At 39.4% G+C, this 23,930-nt stretch overlaps 1 protein-coding gene and 1 long non-coding RNA gene across 2 annotated transcripts; one reads left to right on the forward strand and one right to left on the reverse strand.

The window, feature by feature from the left end:
* Positions 1-164: 164 nt before the first annotated feature.
* On the forward strand, positions 165-3,402 carry LOC120556868. The gene is made up of 3 exons (XR_005638902.1): positions 165-2,111; positions 2,943-3,075; positions 3,188-3,402. It is a non-coding gene; the product is annotated as an uncharacterized LOC120556868 (long non-coding RNA).
* A 3,959-nt stretch (positions 3,403-7,361) lies between these two features.
* LOC120557733 (serine/threonine-protein kinase 35-like) lies at positions 7,362-21,531 on the reverse strand. The gene is made up of 3 exons (XM_039798309.1): positions 20,839-21,531; positions 19,047-19,788; positions 7,362-10,780 (listed from the first exon to the last, which is right to left on the reverse strand). Exons 1-2 carry the CDS (start codon positions 21,323-21,325, stop codon positions 19,070-19,072), a joined length of 1,206 nt encoding a protein of 401 aa, XP_039654243.1. The 5' UTR covers positions 21,326-21,531; the 3' UTR covers positions 7,362-10,780; positions 19,047-19,069.
* Positions 21,532-23,930: the final 2,399 nt, after the last annotated feature.

Below are 23,930 nucleotides of genomic sequence, written 5' to 3' on the forward strand. Positions count from 1 at the left end.
TCACATTATGCATTTCACATTACACATTTCATTCATTTTATTTATTGCAGATATAATTCAGGTCCATTGTGTGTGTGTGTGTGTGTGTGTGTGTGTGTGTGTGTGTGTGTGTGTGTGTGTGTGTGTGTGTGTGTGTCTGTGTGTTTGTGTGTGTGTGTGTGTGTGTGTGTGTGTGTGTGTCTGTGTGTGTGTATCTTGTTTGCAGCTCCAAAGAATCCCTACATAGAACTGGCAGAAACAATCATGGGTATTTGTCTCCACCTAGTGGTTGGTATATATTTTAAATACAGTGATGATGAGCAGCACTTCTTTCAGTACTGTATTTTCTACACAAGCACTCTTTAAAGAGCCGCTATTATAGTAGAATATGTTTACATGCTTTGATGTTCAAACACATACTATGTTTCTCATACTCATGTTTGCTGCAGCTCTGCCTGAAACACTGTCTGAGCTCTTGGCTCTCCTTCCTGAAAAACACAGTTTATTGTGTATTGTTTATTGTTTATTAAGGATCCCCATTAGTCATCACCATAGTGAAAAGTATTCTTCCTGGGGTCCAACACAAGACAATATACAATTATTACAAAGGAAATTATAAATACATATTGTTATATCAGAACAATGAAAACATCCCAAATATTATAAAACAAAAGGCACAGTAGCATGTTTTCCATGTTATAAAAACAACAAAACAGTAACATGAAATAAAATATATAGTGAAGAAGCAAGAAAGAAGACAACAGAAAGGAATGACAGAAACAGGTTTTAACCTAATCTCTGATAACAGCTTCTCTTAGTTTGTTTTTTAAGCTTGAAGTATTTCACATTATGATTAAATGTGAGGGGAAGCTGTTCCAATATGTTATAGTTCTGTACATAAAAATTTTTTTTAAGCACATCGGTTCTGGGCATAGGCAGCCATAACCCACCTAACATAAAACATAACCATGGTATCATAACTATGACGACCATTGGTAGCTGTGAGAACAAGCTGTTGGGTTTGCATAATGTACAAATATTCTTTAAAAATACAATCAGGCTGCAGCTAGTCTTTCATCTACTGTCATCCATGACAGCCTGCTATGCATTTTTTCCACATTACTTCTTTTGGAGCAGCGCAATTTGATAAGCTCTTGTTTTGAGGCACCAGACCAGATTATAGGGCAATAGTCCAGAGACTGTCCCATCAGTCTGCTCTGATTGGTCAGCTGGCCCACTATCTTGTGATTGGGGAATATTAGCCATCTTTTGGCTGTGTATTTAGCACATTGGTTTTGAAATGTAACAGTGACTACAAGGTTAAAAGTTAAAGTTAAAAGCTCAACTTTAATTTGCAGAAGCTACATGTATCAGATAATGAACTGTGATGCTGGAAAGTAACTAAGAAAAAATAAATAAAAGTAACTAAGTACATTTCCCACTTACTATGCTTACTTGAGTATTTCCATTGTTTTTAGTATATAAAAAACCAACCCTGAGCATATTATACAATATGATGCATTGTATTATAGTAAATGAAACCAGCAGTGTTTAAGGTATTAGATTACTGCATACTTGCGGTACTTTTCTAACAATGATATGACATGTTATGATTGAATGACAGATTACATAGTAGTATAGCCACTTTTAGGCAGGGTTGGTAACTATTTCCAATATACACTTTCTATATATTGTTTGAAATGGTCATGTAGCTGCTAGCAGACAATATTATAATCTTGTAAAATCGTCCACCAATCCCTGCCTCGCGGTTCGCTTGGAAAGAACCAATGAAATGCCTCCTTGTCCCACTGCATGTACTCTAACCCTCCGAGCCTGTACGAGCCTGCTGAGCCCAGTGTGCGCTGACCGAGAAAACTCAGCCAAAGTTGCCGCTGCTGCCATTATTGACGTCTTTCTGTTGGACATATCTGAATACTTGATTACTGTTCAATACCGTGAATACTGTTGGTGTCCTCCAATAATAGGACCAAAGGTTATTGAATGATTAGCTGCTCAGATGTTTGAGGACAAGTTTTTTTCATTGCCTTCCATTATTTGAGGAGCAGAAGAGCTTACAGGCCCTGCGCGGTGTTTCCACTTCCACTGCCTGATTAGACCTCTCTTCTGTGTGGGTGTGTACAGCTTAGCTTAAGTTGTTATGCTTTTATCATTCTTATTGGTGATGATTGTTGTAGAATTTTGGAGAGCCAAATAACTTGGAGACTAAAGAAGTTTCAGGAGACTTTGATGACTTATTCATTAATTGAATCTTGCTCGAGGAGAATATGGATAAGCATGCTAAGCATACATGATTAGAAATGACCAAATAAGGTTTTTCCTCACTTAATATGCATGTGTGAAGATGCTATTGGATCATTCACAACAACTATTCTTACATAACATTTCACAAGGTGACAGTTAGCATCTGTGAATGTAGAAAGTTGTGTAATATTGCAAATCTCTTTATTTTATTAGGTAAGTTCCATATCCACAAGGCTAAATTTTCCAGTTCAACACTGTGCTTCAAACTATTATGTACTTTGAGTCTCTTAAGTTGGTATCCAATAAGAAAGCTATGTTAGTATCTGATATCCACTCAAATCTCTTTGTTTAAGTGCTCCTGCTGTCTTTAATTTTAACATTCTTGAAAGTCTGTCTCTTTTTGTTTCCTTTATTTTCCTCTGTTTAGACTATTACTTTCTTTTTTACTTTCATATAGTATTTGTTTATATTTTTGTATCATATTTGTTTACGTACTGCGATGATTGAATTTCTGTTAATTGTCTTTTGAAATAAAGTTTAAAAAAAAGCATCTGTGAACGTATGGGTCATGTGATGTTTTATTTAGCAGAATTACATTGTGTTCTATTCTATCCAATACTTCCTATATTTCTAAGTAGATTTCTGTTATGGGGCAGCTGTTCTAAATCTGTTCCTGTGTGTTTGTTTTGCCTCTACCTAAGTGGCAAGAGGCGTGGCTTCGAGGAAGTAGGTCAAGGGGTGTGCACAGCTGCAGCGCATTCCATGATTCACCTCAGCAGTACATACCCGGGCTGATCACCCCATTGGCGCCAGATCCTTACAACTACCTGTGTGGTAACTTGGCTCAGTGGTCTTTGCTCGTTCCTAGTTTAATTGTTGTTCCTAGTGTTCCTCTGTCTAAATTCCGCTCTCCTGCCTTCTCTGCTGTTCCCTGCTGTGCTGCCAGCTCCATGCTGCTCTGTCCTCCATGCTTGGATTCCTCTATGAATCAGAGTGGACTCTCCTCTGCCTGCCTGGCCTCGAGTCTCGGTCCAGTCCTGGATTCTCCGCTGCCTGACCTCCTCGAGCTTCGGTCCAGCCTCGAGCTATCCTGCTCGGACTCTGCCTTCATTGTTCCCTCTAAGTTCATACTGTTCATTAAAACACCTTTTAACATCTTGAGTCTCGTGTGGTTGTCTGTGTTCTGGGTCGGAACCGCAAGCATAACCATTTCTTATGCTGTCTTCTGATAAAATGCCAGCAAAGAGAGTACATTTAGGCCTACTGTAAATCTTTCCAACTACGATGTCGACCAGAAAAAGTGATACCTCCTGTGTGGGTGTGCAGATACTTTACCAAAAGGTGATTTTTGGATGTGACATTTGCACGTTCATTCACGTTTTCTGTAAATGTAATCCCTTGTCTAAATACTCTTTCAAACCCTTTGTTATAATTAAGTTAAATTTACTGTAAAAGCTTCCGTCTGAAAATAGTCAAATCTAAGGATATTAATTCTAAAAGAAATGTAAAATCATCCTTAAAAGCCCACCCAGGGTTATTTTGTAGAATACAAACTCCTCCTCGGGTCATTAAACGCCTCAAATCCCCGGAAACTATTTCAGTTGCTTTGGAAATATTTACTTGACAATGTCTTATTCTTCTGTTAATTTAAAGTTAGATTACTTTAATCTTATCTAATTTGCTTGCTTTGAGACCACAGTGAATGAACGTATTGCAGTACACATATTTCACCCATTGGAGGCACTGGTGATCTTTTGGCCTGAGATGTTTCTGTTGTCAGCACCAACAGCAGTCTGTCATCTGCACTCAAACCCTCAGGAAGCAGTTACAGAAACAAAGGGTAGCTTTACTATTAGTAAATATAATTTTAAAAAGTGTGTAGTGGGTCATGTAACTACAGTATAACAAGAGGAGGAGAGACAGGGGTGGGTCAAGCCTAGCGATAGATAGATATACAGATATATAGATAGATGGATCAGTGATTCAGTGATAACAAGTGACACGTGCTCATTATTCCTGACACAATGTTCAATTAAACTTAACTGATGTAGGACACTGAAGGTGAATATCAAATGGTCAACATGACCTTTCAATCAGTGGATCAAATGTCTAAAGCACAAGGCCTACACCAACACAGAACGTATCTAACAAGTACTGTGTGTGTATCCAGAGCCTGAAACATCATCTTTCTCTGCACTGGGTGCACACACACACTGATTTGACACCAACAAATGCACTCTCAAATGCACTTTGAGTAGCATTTGATTAAAAAAACTATAGCCACAGAGAAGTCAGAAAGTACTGAGAGATAAGCTAACACTTTGTTGCTTTTGGTCTTGTCATGGGATTTGTTGACAATAACAAAGATGTAGAATATTACCAGCCTTGTCCTGAAATTTCTTTTATCATATCACCAGTAATGTCCAATAATAATTTATTAAACATTGAATTTCATCAATATTCATCTTGCCATGCATTCTCCTCATGTTTTTGTAATGAGAACTGATGCCTCACAGATGGTGAGTCACATTCAAACACAGACAGTGACACAGCTTTTCTTATCACTGATGATTGGGGGTCAGTGGCTGATTGACCTCTTCAATTGTCTTCAGTGGGATCTCGTTTTAGCCAGCTGAATACTGTTTGGTAAACTAAGATAATCCACTCTCAAGCTAATGCCACACTACTAGATGATTAAGTCGTGACATGATGGATGAGTTAGTTACACTGTGCTATGGACACTGAAAGTTAGTGGAGGATATAGTAGGATGAACACCATGCTTCTTTTCTCACTCACAGCAATACCCACTCCAGTGTGTTCAGTGGTTAAACAGTTAAACAGTAGTTGTTGCTTCCTGGTGTTCCAGCCCTGAGGAACACACTGTATGTAGTGCTATACGACACTGCAGAACAGAGGGATCCTGCTTCTGCATGCTGATCGCCAGACAATGTTTGGCCTGTCACATTCCAACTGTGCATCCTTTCAGGGCTGGGGTAGTCTGAGTGGGAATGAGTGCTCTATTGTGGGTGATTAATTACACAGATCATGGCTTGTCAACTCCGGATTCTGTTCAGAGACAGAGAGGAGTCAGAGCATGAACATGATGCTTGAATTACTGCAGAAAACAAACTCTCACACCCAAATAATTTCCTACATAATTACAAAAATGTGGTATATATATTATGTACTAAATAGTATACTGTATGAGGACCATTATAGGAACTGTATTACTGTGTTTGTGTTAGTATCTGTGTATTGCTGTTGCTGTTGTGATTTGACACTATAAATAAACTTTAATTAAAAATTGGGTGTATGACGCATGTAGACCTGTATGGAGTCTGGAGTGTCCCAACAGAATAATTAAAGACTTTTTCAGCATTTAACTGTGATCCATTAATAAAGCAATTGCACATTGATGAATTGCGTTTGAATTTAATTTATGCATTGAAAACTCAAAGTAAATAGAATAATAAACAGATTACATGACATTTGGATGATTACATTTCATTACATGTATTTATAAATAATAAATTAATGACATAATAAAGGTTTGAGGTGATGATGTGTAGTCAACTCACCTGACCGGTTTTGCACAGAGAAACATGATCTTCTGTCAGTGTAGGTTTACATCATATCAGCAGTTCAGTTTGCCCTCTGACCTGTGAATGTGATGGGCTTCAGGGAGGTGGAAAAACATTACACATTTTACACTGAGCACGTTAGAACTCCAAAAAAATAAGGTGAAATGAATACCCTTCAAACAGACAGGTAATACATCTTTACATGACTTGCATTTAGTTTCAAATTATTTATCTTTTGGGAATGGCAGTAGCTCAGTCTGTAGGGAGTTGGATTGGGAACTGGAGGGTTGCTGGTTCAAATCCTATTATGGACCAAAGTATGGTGGTGGACTGGTAGTTAAAGAGATGCCAGTTCACTCTTGAGCAAGGTACCAAAACCCCCAACTGCTTGGGGTTGTGGTACATCAACAGCTGGAGCCTCTTCACTCTGACTTCTCTCCATTTGTGCATGCATAGGACCTGAGCGGGTGTGTATTTCAGGCCTGTTAGTAATAACAACAGAGTGAAAACACTGTAATTTCCTTTGTGTGATTAAAAAAGTATAAATTATTATTTCTTTTGTTTTTCTCTTGATGCTTCACAGATGTTCAGCAACATTAAAAGTTTAGCATACACTATTTTTTTTAGTATATAAAGTGCCATACTAAATGGTTCAATAGTAGCACTAGTTTATTTTAAGACAAACAGCATGTAAGGCAACACAGAGGCAAAGGAGCAGGTTGGCATTTGAATTTGAACACCAGTAAGACCAACTAAAGAAAACAACTAACAAAGACAAATTCATAGTCGTATAAAATATTTAACCAAATGTAACCCAAATTGAAAAAAATGGCTTCTAAAAGATAAGGTGTCATCATCAACACATTCCATTAAAGGACCAAAACCAACAATTAAATGATCCATTGTAGTCTAATAACTATTAAAAACTCACGAATGGACCAAATGTGGATTAATCCACCACTAAAAATAGTCCCCAACAAATGTCCTCCTGTTTGTGTAACTTTTGCTTAAGACTACAGCTGCCCAGCTGTTTTAGGGTTTGTAAAAGTCAAATATATCGGAGCTATCAGAAAAATCTAAGTGAATTACAATTTAGTTGTTGACATGAAAGCTTTTTACAAGTCGGAATCTCATAATTCCGATATGACATGAGAGTGCCACAGACGGGGTAGGGAAATCAGTAAGTATTGAGAGATGGACTTTGATGGTCTTTTCATGGGATTTGTTGACAATTACAAAAATATAAAACAATGAAAGCCTTCTCCTTAAAATCTTTCTATTGCAGATGTATTTTAAACTATATGTGAGGGCATCTGAAATTACATTTCCAATCTAAGGCAGCAGTAAATCAAGTTGTAATTAACACAGTAAAAATGTCAAAAACAATTAGCGTCACTTATTTCAAAGTTAGCACCTAGCGTGGTTTCATGGAAACATGCTCATGATTTTCCTGAGCATTCTCAAGCTATACTGAACGTCTTCTCACGTCTCCTACACATTCCAATCATTGTCATAAAAATGTTAAGAATTCACACAGATACGAGGTATTTCCAACCTTTATTGAAACAGAACCAAGATATGTACAAAGTCAGCAATAAAAACATTTTTCTTTTAAAGATGCCGTAGGTAGGATTGCAAAAATCAAGGACTCAGCCAAAACATTTGAACATCAACTTCTCAGTACCTCCCCCCTTTCCACTAAAGCCCAAAACGGTCTCCTAAGCCCCTCCCCCAACAAGGGAGAATGCAGATTTTTGCAAAATCACACTACAAGTTGCAGGTGGTGCCAGATTTTTTATTTTTTTATTACCTGCTTCATGTAGTTCTACTCGAACATAGGGTCAGTTTCAGCAAATATGACAGGAAGTTAGTTTTATAAGTCTTACCTACTGCACATTTAATTAAAGCAAATGGCTTTAGTATCATGTACAACCAAGGACTGTAATTTTGAAATAAAGGGTCAAGTCATCTGAACACAATGTCCAGTGGTATAGTCCAGTTCCTGTCAGGATGAGAAGCAGAGGACTAAAAGAGAATGAGCCACGCCTGGATTGTTCCATAGTGTATCCATGAAGGCAGAGTTGCATAGAAAAGTGTTGTATGTAACAAAAGTGACCCATTCGTCATCAGAGTTTAGTCAAACGTGGTGCTGCTGCACACTATACAGGTACATTATTGAAACACCAAAGGAAAACCTCCAGGGGCAGCTACACAGACTTAAGGGGAATATGTTGAGGGTTTTCTTGAATCTCTTGATATTTTAAGTACATTCCTCTAAATTAAAGTAAAATGAAAGCAGTTCCTCAGAAATCAGAATAAAGAACTGTGTGTGAGTGGATAAGTCAGGCTAAGCGCTACCATTAGCTCACCTTCAGTTCAAGATGATCATTCCTACCCTACACAATAAAACACTGCACATACATTATGGGAACTGAGGAACCATTTTCACAGAAGTTGAAGAAATTAACTCAGTACATCACGGCCTGTGTTGAGCTAAAAGGTGTGTAAACATCTGGACCAATGTAAACCCATTTCTCTCAATGCATCAGGAAAAACAGAAAGAAACAGTCAAAGCAACAGAGAGAAGTCAAACGTCACTTATTCCAAACCAATGTGATGCATTCACAATCCAAGGAAAACTGCACAAATCTAACAAATACGTTGATGACATTAAATAAAAGTCTTAAAATCTGTCAGGCTGTCTCTAACTGAGGAATGTCTTTGTTGGAAAAATGTAACTATGGCTCAGAAAAGGAAATGTGAAAATGTGCAGAAACATGAGGTAGTACAATTAAAAAAGAAATAGGATTCGTTGAAAACATTCAGGGTCCCAGTTTAGTTCAACATATAACAGACTTCAGACCTTTGGTTTCAGGGCAAAAATATCAACCGAGATATAACATTCAGCTGTGGTTCACAGTACAAATGTTCCAACATGCTTCTAAGCTCGTTTTTTTCACATCACAGGCACAATTAGACCTCACAAACGGCCTGTGGCTGATTTTAGCAACACTTAGATTAAGTGTGATTATTTCTCAACAAGAAACACATCCTATTCATCACAGTTTAGAACTCGTAATCCACCCGAAACGCTAAGAAATAGCTCTGCGGCTTTGCTCCTTTAACGTGAATGGCACCTGTTCAAACATTCAATCTTCAGTTCCCTTTAAAAAATTAGATTTTACTCAACAAATAAATGTTCTACAGAAAAACAGTACAATTCCAAATAGTAAATAATATATGTATAGTAATAATACATTTATCATTCCTTATCCACAATTAAACCCAAAATACTGAAGAAACTAAATTATCGAGACCATATACCATGAATAATGTATTTGGAGTGCCAAATCAAAGAAAAATAGACAGCTGATCTAAATGTTACCCGACTTGCAAATTCAAGGCACCACTAGGTATAACCAATGAGATTACAGTGAAAATCAAAGTGTCCATGAAATCAAATAAGCTGCGCTCAGCACTGGGTTTCTAGTCATAGGCAAAGAAGAGGGTTAACGTAATGTCGGGCCTGTGTATGTCCTGCATGTCTCCAGATATACTCTAAACATTCACACCCATCAAGTGTGTCTAGTTTAGGGCGTGTTTCTGCTTTTCTTTTCTTTTAGCTTTCCCCATGTACTTATACTTGTAAAGAGTATGAAAATTTACTTTTTAAACAATTTTAATTACAATTATGCTTAAATTTGACCCGGGATTTCCTTACATAGCTTTTGCATTTATGCCAGCAAAAATTCTATATCCACATCCATGAGAAACTCTCAGACAGACCCAGTCTGCTAACTAGGTTTCACTATTTGAGCTTTAAATGAAGGCAACACTGATGTGAACCTTAGGAAGGTGGCAGAATTATGAAGTGATCAAAACCCAGGCTAAAAATACCTAGCATTATCCAGTGGCTTATACGGTTTTTACAATTTGTCAACCATAACAAATTCTGCATTATTAAGTTAACGATCACTTTAAAAGCTTTGGATTCTTTAGGAGATAGCAGGCAATGCTGCGAGTTAATGAACATAATGACTTGATCACAGTACTGAAATCACAAGCTTTTTGCAAGTTTTTAAGATTAGCCAACAGTCTCAATTGAATTTATAGAAAACTGACTGTATATATGAATAGATGAAACTGTATTTAAAATTATAATATGACAGAAGATTTTACAGTCACTCACTTCTAATAACTAACCATGACTCCTGTGTAGTGTTCTTCCATGTAAACCAACAGATGTCTGGAGAAATTCAAACCCAACAGAAAAAGGATGTTGACACGTTTTAGTTTTTTTTGTCAGTACATAAAGCCGTCAAATCTCCCTGGGGCAACACAGGGCAATGACGTTCCCTAGTGTGGCGACCACCACTACAGCATGGGGAATACAATCCAAACTGGCAGCAAAGTCAAACATCTGACATTAGACCAGACTCCACTGAAGTTTTAGACAACAGAAACTCCACCACTTGAAGTGAGAGGTTTCCAGTAGCAGTGGGCATCTGATGTTTTCATCCAATATTATCAAAATGCCCACCACACAGAGACGATCGCCCCTACACACACACACAGCGTACGCACACTGCACCTTAGCTTACATTTAGAGTCAATCGATGTCCTTCGTTAAGCAGTGTCACCATCATGTTTTCTGATGGGAATTTCTCCAGACCTCTATTCTTTGATGAAGGGATGGTTACATCCGTTTAATCAAGCTTCCCACTAAGCAGCAGGAATGTTTTCTTGCTTTATCATAATCTACAGGTCAAGACAAATATTCTCTATTGAATTGGCAGATGACCTCACTGTAAACAAGTTCAAAGAAAACAAAAATCCCGTTTCAGCATCCAAACTTGACGAGTCACGAGTTTCCTTTGCTTCTCCTTTATCTTCACAGTCTTCAGCTCAAAGCAGCCAGACCCTCGCTGATGTAGCAGCTCCCGGTAGAAACACAAGTCTGCAGAGAAAACATCAACATTGTCATTTAAAATGTTTAAAAAAACAAAAAAACATGTGGTTCAACTGTAACAGGCACAAACTGAGAATTTACAGTTTGTCTATGTGGGACATGGTCACCTTGAGTAGAGAGAAACAAGTCTGAGGCTGGAATACTGCTAATTTAAGTCTTTGGAATGGCTGAAGAAAAAAAAAAAAAAAAAAAAAAAAAAAAAAAAAAAAATTCAGGAAGTGGCATCTTGTCTGTCTCTCATCATTAATACCTCTTTCACACCACCTACCAGGGCTGGGCCAAGGTTGTCTGATCTGGGTTCAACCCTTCTTTTGGAAATTCAAATAAAGCCAGTCAACATGGGTATATCCCTTAAGTGCTAGTAATGGGAGGGGCTTTAAATGTCATATTCTGTGAATAGCTAACATTGAATACTCCAGTCCAGCTGTATACCAGCAGAACTAATATTTGTAGCAACTTGAATTTTCATTATACAGTAGGGAGAGAGAAATGAATTTTGTGTTTGTTTCGCAAAGATTATATTCTAAAGCACAAATAGATAACCAACAAACACTTGACAGATGATTTTGTGCAGTGACTTCTCCTCTGCATATTTATTGCAAGGAACTAGGTTACTCTAGTATAGATTTTAGAGTATAAGGGGAGAACATTTCTATTTGTTTGATATCATTAAAAGCTGGGCTCTTCCTTTTTGCTTTCTTATTGGATTAATGACAATATATTTTAAAAAAAAAAAAAAAAAAAACCCCAAAAGTTATTTTCCTTCTAGTCTGCAGATGGGTGTCTCTTGCGAGGGATTAAGAGCGCCAGTGCCGAGGTAGTTAAACAAAACTTATTTTCATGAGTTTACTTTCAAACGCTAGGTTTTTACAGGCAAAACTGCCTGTAAGACTCTGCTACAGCTCTGAAAAAGAGAATAGTGAACATCCGGGCAACCACTGCCAGCAGATTGTTGGGAAATTAATTGAACCGCTCCGCTCTGCTGTTGTTGAAGCTGCCGCGTAGATGGAGGAGGGTTAACCCATTCAAACACACAGTTGACCTGGGTCATGTATATGTATGTATATATATAAAAAAAAACCTGGTTGAGCCATTGGTGTGAAAAAGGGGTATAATAAAGTTAGGTAGGAGAGAAATGTCATGAAGGACCTGCTGCATGTACAACAGGTTACTACAGTTGTGTATAGGATTGGGTACCGAAACCCGTTGCTAATATGGCACAGACGCATGCACGCATCTACCTCGTGGTGCATTAAAAGTTATTGTAAAATACCCTTTTCCCATCTGGTGATTGTTTTTGCCGTTTAACAGCAATTTACTGGTGAAATAAGTTATGAGTTATTGTTACATTATTAATGAATCATTTAATTTTGACCATATGACCGTAGTAATAAACAAGCCATTCTTTAATGTCGCCGACTGTCGTTTTGTGCTCTTTTTGTGTGTGTGTGTGTGTGTGTGTGTGTGTGTGTGTGTATGTATATATATATATTTGTTTTTTAATATCGCTTCAGGCACCGGCGCCGTTTTAAAAGTATCACTTTAGCACCAGTATCGGAAAAAACCTAAACGATACCCAACCCTAGTTGTCTAACATGATTTCCCTGAGTAACCGGTTTTCTGTGTGCATGAAAACATCCTGACTGTTTGCGTCAATAAGAAACAAGTTGGTTCAAAAAATACGCTGGCCTCAGGTAAAAACGCTTTGGTGGACAGTGAGGAATAACTTTTCTTGTAAAATGTCCGGTGTAATCGGTAACAGCGGTGTTGTTACTGGTGGGAAGAGTTCCCTCAGTGTGGCATCCCTACCCCCAGGGTCATGTTCCTGGGGACCTGCCACCTTCCCTTAGGGCGCCGACACACCAGGCCGATTATCGGCCGTGGGACAGTCTGGCGAGGTCAGTGACTCAAGTCTGTTCGATGTGTCCCGTCCCGTCGTCAGTCTGGGGGTCTGTCGGCGTTCATTTTGGCCGACCAATTCCGCCACATTTCACTCTTTTCAGTGGATTCATGAGGACTATGCTCCTCAGATCTCTGCAGGGTAAATCCAGACAGCTAGCTAGACTATCTGTCCAATCTGAGTTTTCTGTTCCACGACTAAAACAACTTTTTAACGTACACATGTTCCACCAAAACAAAGTTCCTTCCCGAGGCTATTTTGCAGAGGCACTGTGGCTCTGCTCGGTGCTAACATTCTACCAAGCTGATTTGAAACCCTGAGTATTACTGTGCAGCAGAAGGTTGCAGCAGCCTATAAACACAGACATTTGCTGAGTAATTGCAGCAATGCCACGCTGCTGCAGAATATTGTCTCCGACTCTTTTACAGCAATGCCCACAAAGTGCTGAGAGCCACACATACATACACACACACACAACTAAAATGGTAAAAGTATCGGTCTGTCCTTCGATTTTCTCGACAGCTGTTTCTCAGAGTAGTAGTGTATTGAAAAAGGAACCCTATTAACTGTTACACTACTGTTGGGACCAGCAAACTGGGGGAGGTGTAAAAACTACAGACGTTGTAGTAGGCACCTTTTAAAACTGTGAATTACAATTGGTTCAGCAGACCCTGAACCCAGCGGGAATCCAGGTCCGGTGGCCGGAATATATACACTTCACGTCACCCCCACTTCTTAGTCTTCCGAGGCGGCTCACGCTGCTAACAAGGATGCACGCCAGACATGTGTGCTAAAAATAGTCCCATTTTCCGGACACAGTGGATTTATTTTCAGTGCGCTGAATGCACCTTGGATCCTGTGAATGTGTCTTCACATCTGCAGGAGAGGAAAACAATGTTTTTCTTTTCTCAAGTCGACCTAACTCCCTTCCTGCTGCCTTCGGGAGTTAAACTCTTTTCCGTGAAATCGTTCTGTTTTACCGTGGGAAATCTATGGAAAAAGCGAACAATAACACACGTTTCAGAGGTTTGAGGTTTCTGGGAAGAGAAATTTATGTGCGTTTATTAGTAAGTGAAGGCTAATGTTGCCATCGTTTTGCCATTAATGTGTTTGACTAATACTGGTGCATGCTTTGATTATTAATCTGTGCTTGGGACCGCCGTGTCCCAGTTTTTGCTGTGAAAGCACCACTGATCAAGGCGCATTTGTTGATATGAATGTGTTAAATAATGTAGCTTGTGTGGGACGGTAAATGCTACATTGCTGCTCCTTCCACGGAGTTTAGTTACTGTTCAGCGAGATAATAACCTCCGTTGGTCCATCGGTTCACAGCCTGCGAGGTGACGAGAAAGCCACCGCGGTCCTGTGTAGACCAACAGGAGCTGCGTTTATCTCCGCAAAGAATCAGCGGTTGTCTGCTGAGCCTGCCCTAACTTCACAATAGAATGAACACTTTTGTTCCTGGAAATAGCCTGGTCCCAAATTAGCTAGCTACTAACAGTTAGCAAATGACGCCTATACTCTGGCTTTGCTAGAGGACGGAACTCTGTCACGGCAAGTGTGTTGCTCAGGAGCCAAGGAAGCGTAGGGTCGAGTGTGAACTTGTTGAGTGGTTCTGAATAAAGTTGCAAGCAGCAATACAACCGGACAAGCAATTGGCCTGTTCTCAACAGAAACCTTTTAACAGCACTGCACTAGTGCAAACCAACAGAGAGTCACATTTGGAAGTTTTGGTTTCCATAGCGGCCACCGTACTTCCAGGCGCTTGTTGTGTTGCAGCCATGGAGCACAGAAAGCGGCGCTCTAGTGTGGCTTCATTTCAGGTTAAAATAAAATGTCTCTCTTATCCCTGAAATAAGCATGTGATCCGTTTCAACTCCACCCCTCAAAGAGTCGGTATCGAGAATTGATAAGAAACGGAATTGAAAGAAAGAATCGGGATTGACATCAGAATTGTTCAAATCCAAATGACGCTCAACCCTAAGCAACAGTGAGTAAAGCTGACATAGGTATAGCAGTGAAGGCGTTTATTCAGCATATGAGGAGTGGTGGGACAGACCATCAGGAGGTTTTTACTGAGGCAGGCCTGCTGTCAATCACACTGACCGGGCAGCTGACTGCAGGGCCACAAACACTTCCCAATAGCTCTCCAACTCACACACTTCGCATGTCTGACATCATGTTAGCCTGTAAACCAGTGTGTTGAGGATTATCATCAGCCATTGTGGAGCCAGAGCCTCAGGGACTGCTGTGCTTTGAGATGTGCAGCCACAGTTTGTTCCCAGCTATGCGGTCATAGAGTTTCCACACGCACTCCGTTACATAACAGACTTAAAAGAGGTTGAGGCGGGTATTGAAAGCATTATCCTGCAGCCCACGAGACAACACAGTTTAATGACCAGTGCTGACTTGTCAATTTTATGTAGCATGGGAATTTTGCCAACAGATGGAATGTAACCGAACACTGTTGCTACTGGGTACCTAACATGACAATATGCCCTGGACTGCCTCTATTCAAAGTCTTTGACACAGTCTTTGTATATACACTAGTGAAAAATGATCAAAAACACAACCCCTAAGATTTGAAGGGTTAGTTCACTCAAATCACAAAATCATTCTCACTTATCCCTAGCTGTACCTACACAAGCAAATAATGTATGTGTTGAGGATTGGATATGATTTGACTTTTGTCCCCAACTCAATACAATGCAGGTGAGTGGAATTTAATAACAAAATGTGTTTTTCCAGCAACACTGTCCCAGTGTTCAGTATTATTTTTTAACCTTTTGATTAAATCATCTGGAACTTTAAAGTAATAATATGAAAGATTTTTATTTAAATAAAAGTCTGTTCAGTCCCTATCTATCACCGAATGAGGTAACATAATGATTGAGTCTATGGCCCACTGATGAAAGAAACATCAAACTCGGCGCACAGTTGGTGATCATTTTCTATCACCCAGTAGTATTGGTCCGCCAGAGAGGGTAGGCAGAGTTAGCGCAACAGACTTGACCTTCAACTCCCTTGTGTGTGAAGCGCCGTCCCGTTTGGATCTCTGAGAAGGGTTTTTCCTGCATAGAGGAATTTTTGGTGTCCCCCAAAATGATTTTAGCTAGCCCCAAAGGAAAATCACTGGCACCAAAATGAAAATAATTCAGAATAAAAATAACAACCGTTGCACAAGCAAAACATAAACTTGAATAGGAGAGCTAATCTTAGTTTTAACTCCAGGGTCGGGCTGTAGCGGACTCTCCCAGTGACTTATTTAAATGTTAATATTTTTTCAACCAGTTTTGTTAATTGGGGTTTTATTTACTCAAACATAATATACATTTTTGTTTATCAAATTGTCAGAAATAACAGGAAAATGCATACATTTCTGCCAAATAAGGTAACACAGACAATTTTGCCTTTAGCGTACACAGACCGATCATGCTGCCGTGCATAGTCGTCCCCAAAGGCCTATTCTGAGCCAGAATGAACACACCTGAAACTATGGCTTATCACCATAGTTGCCGCCAAAGAAAACGAAATGAAGATCTTCAAGACTTTAACGTTCAACTCCAGTTAAACCAAAAAGAAAGCAACAGGCCCAACATGTCATGGCTTGGTTAAGACAGGGATGTCTCGATGAACTTTTTTTCGGCCCGGTTTCTGATCCTTTTATATTACCCATCTGCCGATACAAAGTCTGATTCAATAGTTCTATCTACCCAAAAGTTGAATGAATGTGCATTTGACACATCGAAATACCATGTGTAGCCTCCTAAATTTGACACACCTTACTTTCACAAGCTACTTAATCCAAATTCGGACTGTCCTGGTTCAAACTATGCAGTTTGTACACTTACAATGATTGATATTTGAATGAAAGATTAACTGGGAGAAGGCACCGTCTGACATTGATGTGACACAACCCCTAGAGAGAACACAAATCGCTCTGTTGGAATTGTTGAAACTAAAGAAATACTCAGTCCGCTCTGATTGTACAGTGGTGTTATGATTGGCTTTACCGGTTATAGCCTGGCTTGGGACATCTCTAGACACTTTGGTGTAGCTTCATCTTCTGTTGGTTAACAATGCAAAACAGTGGCTCTAACACAAAACCATGAGATTAAGTAGTATCTCCCAATATTCCTTGGAATGACATTGCTTATATTTGTAGTATTTTATTAAAACACAAATATAATTTTAGAAGTGAAAAAATGGCTCTACAATAGAGTATATTTAGAGCAGGATGGTCCTTTAAAAGCACAGTCCATGCTCAAAGACCCCACACACCTGGTATTAACCAGTGGTCTATATCTGGATATATTATCTGGAAAATGACATGATTACTGGCATTGAACTTGGGATGAATAAGTGTTCTTGTTCCTCATTCTGGAGATTAGATTGGATCTCAATGTGCAAATTAGCTGGACAGAGCTGGCAGACTTGTCAACGAACATGGTGCCGTCCAGGTGAAGAGAAATAATGCTGCTGTATGTGCTAGGGCTGTGCAATTAATTCAATTTCGGCTCCCAACGATCACCAAAATAGTATAATTGAGAAAAAAACGATTATTTTGCCATGTTCTGTTTTGCAAGAACACTCTTATTTTGTCTTGTGTTGTGAATGACACACGTATGTGCACATCCGCACGCACACATCCGCCCCTCCCGAAGCCAGTCAGGGAGGCAAGTCGTGTGCATGTCATCCGCTGGAATTTAAAAACTCAGCGCGAGTAAAGATGGCAGCAGCGTTTGGTGAGCATAAAAAGGCAAAACCAACTCCGTTGTCTGGGAACAGCTAACCCTGCGGTTAGTAGACGTTGTATTCCCCCGAAACGCTGTATTCACTTACGGTTTGAAACTTTTTCCAGCTTAGTGGGGCTGCATAGGCATACTGCTCAAAACAAACATGAAAAAACTTAGTAATGTTCCCTCAGCATTTAGTTTTGTTGTTAAACTTATGTAAATGAGCAGGGCGTTAAATCAGCTGTTTCACGTAACGTTACTCTAAGGTACCGTCTATGTGCTGGATTTTTCCTAAGGTTAGCTAGCAAATAAGACCACTGACGGCGACATTATTGTTGATATTTTGGCACAATGTTTAGTAATGACAGTAGTAGTGGTCATAGTGAGTGAACATGTGATGTGAGATGCACATTGTGTTATGTCTGTGGAACTGTTCATTAGCTGTATAACGTTATGTGTGATATCTGTAAAGCTAAACCGACTCACAGTAGTAAAACAGATTTTATTCTGATCCAAAGACTCTTTCTGTGACATAAAGGACACTAACAGATTATACCCTGGACACTATCCATTATATCCAAATGTTAATGAGTAATTGTGTTAAATAATCGTGATTTCAATATTGACCAAAATAATCGTAATTATTATTTTTCCATAATCGAGCAGCCCTAGTATGTGCTCTACTGATTTCCTTGCCTGTGGCTTTTTGTTGGGCAACTTGAGAGAGCAGGGTTAGGCAGCAGTGTTAGGTGACCTTTTAACATGATCACAGGATTCTTTTCTCAAGACTGTAGCCGGACTACAGATTGCATTTACCCCCGACTGAGATTTGGTCACAATGTGAGCCAGACCACCTCCAGATATTTGGATAGCGTTCCGATTACAATGCTCTCTCTGTGCAATTACATCTGCATCAACTTGTTTGTCTTTATCAAGGTAAGATATCCAGATACAAACCTAGGGTTTAGGTCAGAGAGCATTTTATATGAATTCAGTATTGTATTGGTTTGATCCTTTGGTATCCCTAATCAAATCTACTTACGTTTATTTCTTGACATTTTAAGTAAATACAATAACAGGCACTATCATTTCTTGGCTGAGAGGGCAGAGGATGGTTGCGCAAGACACTGAAGACAGTCACTAAAGTTACTAAACATGGAAAGACACTAAAGGCACATTAAAGGAACACGCAGACTTATTGGGACTTTAGCTTATTCACCGTAACCCCCAGAGTTAGATAAGTCAATCAAGGCATTCTCTGCTCAGGACGCCATCAATCTCGCTCTGGTCCACACTCACATAGTGGTAAATATTTTGGCTGAAAAAAAATAAAAAACTGAAATTCTGAATTTTAGATTCTATAAAAGAGAAGTGGGGAAATAGTCTGGGAAAATAGTCTGGAAACATCAATATTTTCCATACTCTTTTTTTTTTTCTTTTCCCCCATACTTATTCACAAGTGATAATGACTAAAATCAAATTCCATACCTTTCCATATTGTGTAGCAACATTGTAAAAATAAAAAACGGGATAAGATTGTGTATCTGGATCCTGCCTGAAAAGAATTGTGACATGATTGTTTTGCAAGGTGATTATATGAAGATGAAGGCATAAGTACCTGTGAAACAATGTGGTTGAGGGTCATGCAGCACACGTAACCTGGTCCATTCTGGCCTGCAGCTCAAAAGCATCGGGCCGGTCCTGAGGGTTGACAGCGAGCATGTCCTGCAGCAGCTTCCTCACTCCATCGGACATACACGACCTGCGTTTCTGTGGGATGTTTAGTACCATCTTTGGATTCTCTAGCAGTGCCTCGCCCACCGGCACAATGTCCACTCCTTGTCTCACATAAGAACCCAGCAGTTCCCGCTTAGACTCAGCATCAATGAAAGTAATTCTCTCCAACATGGCCCAGATAATGATGCCTAGGGCAAATATGTCCGCTTTGGCTGTGTAGTGACCCTCCCACACCTCAGGAGCCATATAGAAGTCTGAGCCACACGCCGAGGACAACCAAAACTTGTTGACATTAACGCTTTTGTTCTTGTCTTCGCCTTCTTTACGCTCGTTGTTGTTTCCTAAACCAGCGCAAACTTTACTCAGGCCAAAGTCAGCCACCTTGAGAACTGGAGTCCCTGACTTCTCTGAGATGAGGATGTTGTCAGGTTTGAGGTCTCTGTGGACAATGTTGTTTTCATGCAGGAAAGCAACGGCGCTGGTCAGCTGCAGCATAAAGCTGTTGTTGGTTTGTGAGTCGGGCCGCCGAGACAGGATGAACTGGTTGAGGTCGCCGCCTTCACAGAACTCCATGATAAACCAGAGGTAACAAGACTCCTCTGGAGGACCAAGCATTCTCTCACCTGCAACGGATGTACACCGGTCATTCACACAGTGATGCAACCATAAACACTACTTCAAACAGCTACATGTGCAAAGAAAAATGATCTATTTTGCTTTAAAAAAAACTATTTTTTGTGGTTATTTAATGCAACACAATGTGTGTGAATAATTATTCACAATAATTATACTTTCTCAGCCAGTGAATGTGCACTCACTAACTATCTGACAGTAAGCGATTCCACTCTAATCTCTTTGGATGTGCCCTGCCTCTCTTTATCAGGGTGTTTCTTGAAAAGGTTATGTGTGGGTGGTATATATCTGAATCTCAACACGCTGAGACACTGTGGAACCATTACACTGCATCTCCAATATGCTTTGGCATGCATTTTAGATGCAGTTAGAGGAGAAAATGCATCATTAAATTACCCACTATAAGCCCAAAAAACCTGAGGTGTATCCATTATGTCTGTCTACTATTTATGATGCTAAAACGCCTTCAACAAGTCCTTGACTGAGATGCATATTTCAAATACCTGTAAACAGATCAAGTGCCAGAACTATAAAAGCAGGTATAACTGCACACAGTTAGTTTAGAGTGATGGCCATTCTGCGTTTCACAATATTACCTTACTGTGATTTATCATAGAAACCGCAAAGGGAACCAGCACAGCACATTAAGACAGGCTTAAAAGGCAAACACTTTGTTGAAGTGGTGGGTTTGGTTTACGTTAAATGACTATCAAAGTAATGTGTAAAACACCTCTGTGAATACTGCCAACACAGCAGACTTCATTTTAGTTTGTGTGCCTCGGGAGCTCCCTCACAAAATCTACCCATCCCCCCCAGCGAGTCTGTGTCATGGCGACAAAAACAATGCTACCTCCTGCTTGGAATAAGTAGTCATATATTGCAATTTAACATTTCGTTGGATATATCGGATGACCACCAAAACCCATAGCTACAACACTACAGCTAGTTTCTGATGTGTTGCTTTTTATTAGGCATAAATCTAAACCAAAATGCAGCTCTTAACATAACGTTACACAGCTAACGTTGAAGAGCCTCACCACCTTTTAGTGAAGTCTCCACCAGACGCAGGTACTGTTTGGACCTTTTGTTCCCATGACTCATTTTCTGAGCCATACCGTTCCTCTGTAGCACACACTCTTCCAGTTGCACCACATTTTGATGCCGTTTTTCCAGACTCGCCAGCGCCCAGAACTCCTGCAAGGCGAGCTCTACGTTTTCCGGCGCGTCGCATCGCAGTTTCTTCACGGCAACTTTCGCACCGGTCCGCCGGGCCACCGCTTCGTACACCACGCCGTATGTGCCCCTTCCCACCTCCCGCAGCAGGCTGTAGCGGGGCGCCATGACCCTGCGCTCCAGACTGTCCTGCTTGAAGAGGCCGATGTCCTCCTCCATGTCATGGCCGTCTTCCGTGTTTCCAACGCTCAGACACCGCAACACACTGGACTCGTCAGCTCGTGCTACAGCTTGTTTGCAGGCTCGCGCGCTCCTCGTGCGTCTCCGCCAGTTGTCCCCACCGACTGTATCCATACGTACTCACGAATCATTCACGATTCAAACAATACATAGAAAAACGTCCACATGTTGTCAACAACAGCCGTGTCCTTCAGACCCCTCGCTCTCTTTTCTTTGAACAGAGAAAACAACAAAGTCAGGCCAAAGAAGGGAGCAGGGTCAACTGAAAGATGAGTGAAACTCGCTTCAATACATAACAGCATTTCCGGTATAGACCTTCTAAATAAAAACACACAACATTCTTCTTCTTCTTTAGATTAGGCAGACTAGACGCTGCAATGGCGTATCATTGCCCTCTGCTGTTTGTTACAACTTTCTACTGTCTATGGTTACAACCAGTCTTTAACATTTATTATACCAGTGGTGGAGAAAGTATACGTTTCAAATCCTTCACTTAAGTAAAAGTAGCCTACTAAAACCACACTGTAAAAAGACTGTTACAAGTAAAAGTCCCGCATTGAAAATGTTATGTAAGTAAAAGTATGTAAGTATCATCAGGAAAATGTAGGCCTACTTAAAGTATTAAAAGTAAAAGTACTCAATGCAGAAAAATCCTCACATTTTAGAAACTGGAAATGATGAAAACAGTTCTGTCAATCAACTAAGTGTTTAATCTGCTAATCATTTGAGATTTAGGCTACTTGTAGGCTTATATATTCTTGAGTAGTTTAATTTAAAATAAAACATCATATTTTATAAACTACATGTGTTTCGTGTGCAAAAATCTTACCGTAATTAGTAAAGTAACAAGTAATTTAAGCTGTCACATTAATGGAGTAAAAAGTAATATTTCTCTCTAAAACAGAGCGAAGCAGAAAGTGGCATGAAAAGAAAAGACTCAATTAAAGTACAAGTACCTCAAATTTGTACACTTGAGTAAATGTACTTAGTTACATTCCACCACTGTCCAACTGCTGCTTCCAGGTCTCTGAACAGCTTTTACTTCGTAGAACATAGTTCTTACACTGAATGAGGATGTGTTTTACTGTGTCTGAGGTCTCTGAACCTCCACATTCACATCTGGGTGTTTCCCAGTCAGAGCCAGGCTACTCCTAAACCCACAATGCCCAAGCCTCAACCGGGTTATGATAACAGAATTCTTTATTTTTCAGGCAAAATTGCTTTTTGCTTTATCCACTGTTTCCTGTATCTGAAATGAACTCATTTGCTTATTTTCTTTCTCCCATGTTTTCTGCCGCATTTCTTTAACTGACTTGTTAATGATTGAACAAGTCAGTTAAAGAATACCTCTGACAATCCGAATTGTAGGGCAATATTCTTGCTTCCAGATAGCCCCATTGTCTGCAAAAAATGAAAGTCCATATTCTTTTCCCACTCTGCTAAATATTCCATTGACTAAAATGTTAATAAATGACAAGGCTAATCACAGTCACACATGGAGTGGTTCTGTTCTCCACTTTAAGTTCCTCAGATAACTCACTTCCAACCCTCACTAAAGTCATTTTAGGTTACTTACCAATGGGAACAATAACATCTGCTATTAGATATACAGTCCTAAAACAGTTTTAGGACTTATTTATTTGGTCATAAATTAGAAGAAATAAACAAACTAAACATATGAAGACATGCAGGCCTGTTTCCACCGTACCTGTACATCTGTCTGTCGTGGTTAAAAGACTGGCCCAACCTCATTGCTGACCCGACATAGGACACTTTATAGGATTGACATAAAACAATAGGATACTCAAGTTATTACTGTTGCACATGTTTATGGAAGCCCATAGTGGACTTAATTAAAGTAATAATGTAAACCTCAAAACGGAAACGTAATTCCAAGATAGCATTACAATTTTCCACAGATGTAGTATCTTATTTGAGTAAAAATGAAAATGCAATTTTCAAACAATTTGAAAATAAAAATGAAAATACCATTTGATATTTATTTTTTAAAGACTTAACCTACTGTTAGTGGACAATATTCAAATGCAATAAACAAAACAGCATCCCCAGTCTTTTATAATCTTTTTGCTGTAGGTTTAAGCACATTTCCTACAGAGACGACGTTGTTGGGCACATTAATCAACACTTTATCACAAACACTCCAAGTTTATAACAAAATAACAAAACATATTTCTAGTGTAAAATATGATTTATTTGCAGATAAAATATTCGTGTTTATTCTTTCTTTATTTTCATACTTGCACTAATAAGGCAATATATATTACCTGCTTGAAGTGTTTGATATTTAAATAGATTTCGTATTGTTAGGACAAATTCTATCGGTTCATTTTTAAGTTTATTTCAAGATTATTTCCGTTCTCATGAGTGGAAATTTGAAATGAACATGGCAAATGCATTGAGGTTAATACATAATATAATTAATATGGTTTGAACATTGTACCCTGAAACAGAGTCAATTGTGTTTGTTGGAGACTGTCCTCCCTCGAAAAACGCTCCCAGACGTCGTTTGTTCAAACAGAAAAAATACAACCTATAATGTATTCGTGCAGAAACTCAAGTGAAGATAATTACCTCTTCTGAAGAGTCCATCATGTTTTTTTAATCCTCCGTGTCCTCCTTGGCTACAAGCAACTGTGTGGAGGAGGGGTGGGGGCACGTAGGTGTGTATCACTGGCTGTGCCGACAGTTTTGTTGTCAT

Source organism: Perca fluviatilis, chromosome 4, assembly GCF_010015445.1.
Source record: "Perca fluviatilis chromosome 4, GENO_Pfluv_1.0, whole genome shotgun sequence".
Lineage (NCBI taxonomy): Eukaryota > Metazoa > Chordata > Actinopteri > Perciformes > Percidae > Perca > Perca fluviatilis.

What these genes read in the sequence shown, in the direction of transcription:
- LOC120557733 (XM_039798309.1), bottom strand. Translation starts at nt 21,325, where the DNA reads ATGGATACAGTCGGTGGGGACAACTGGCGGAGACGCACGAGGAGCGCG. An exon ending in GGTGGAGACTTCACTAAAAG is followed by an intron (nt 19,789 to 20,838) that starts GTGGTGAGGCTC and finishes CATCCGTTGCAG; the next exon opens with GTGAGAGAATGCTTGGTCCT.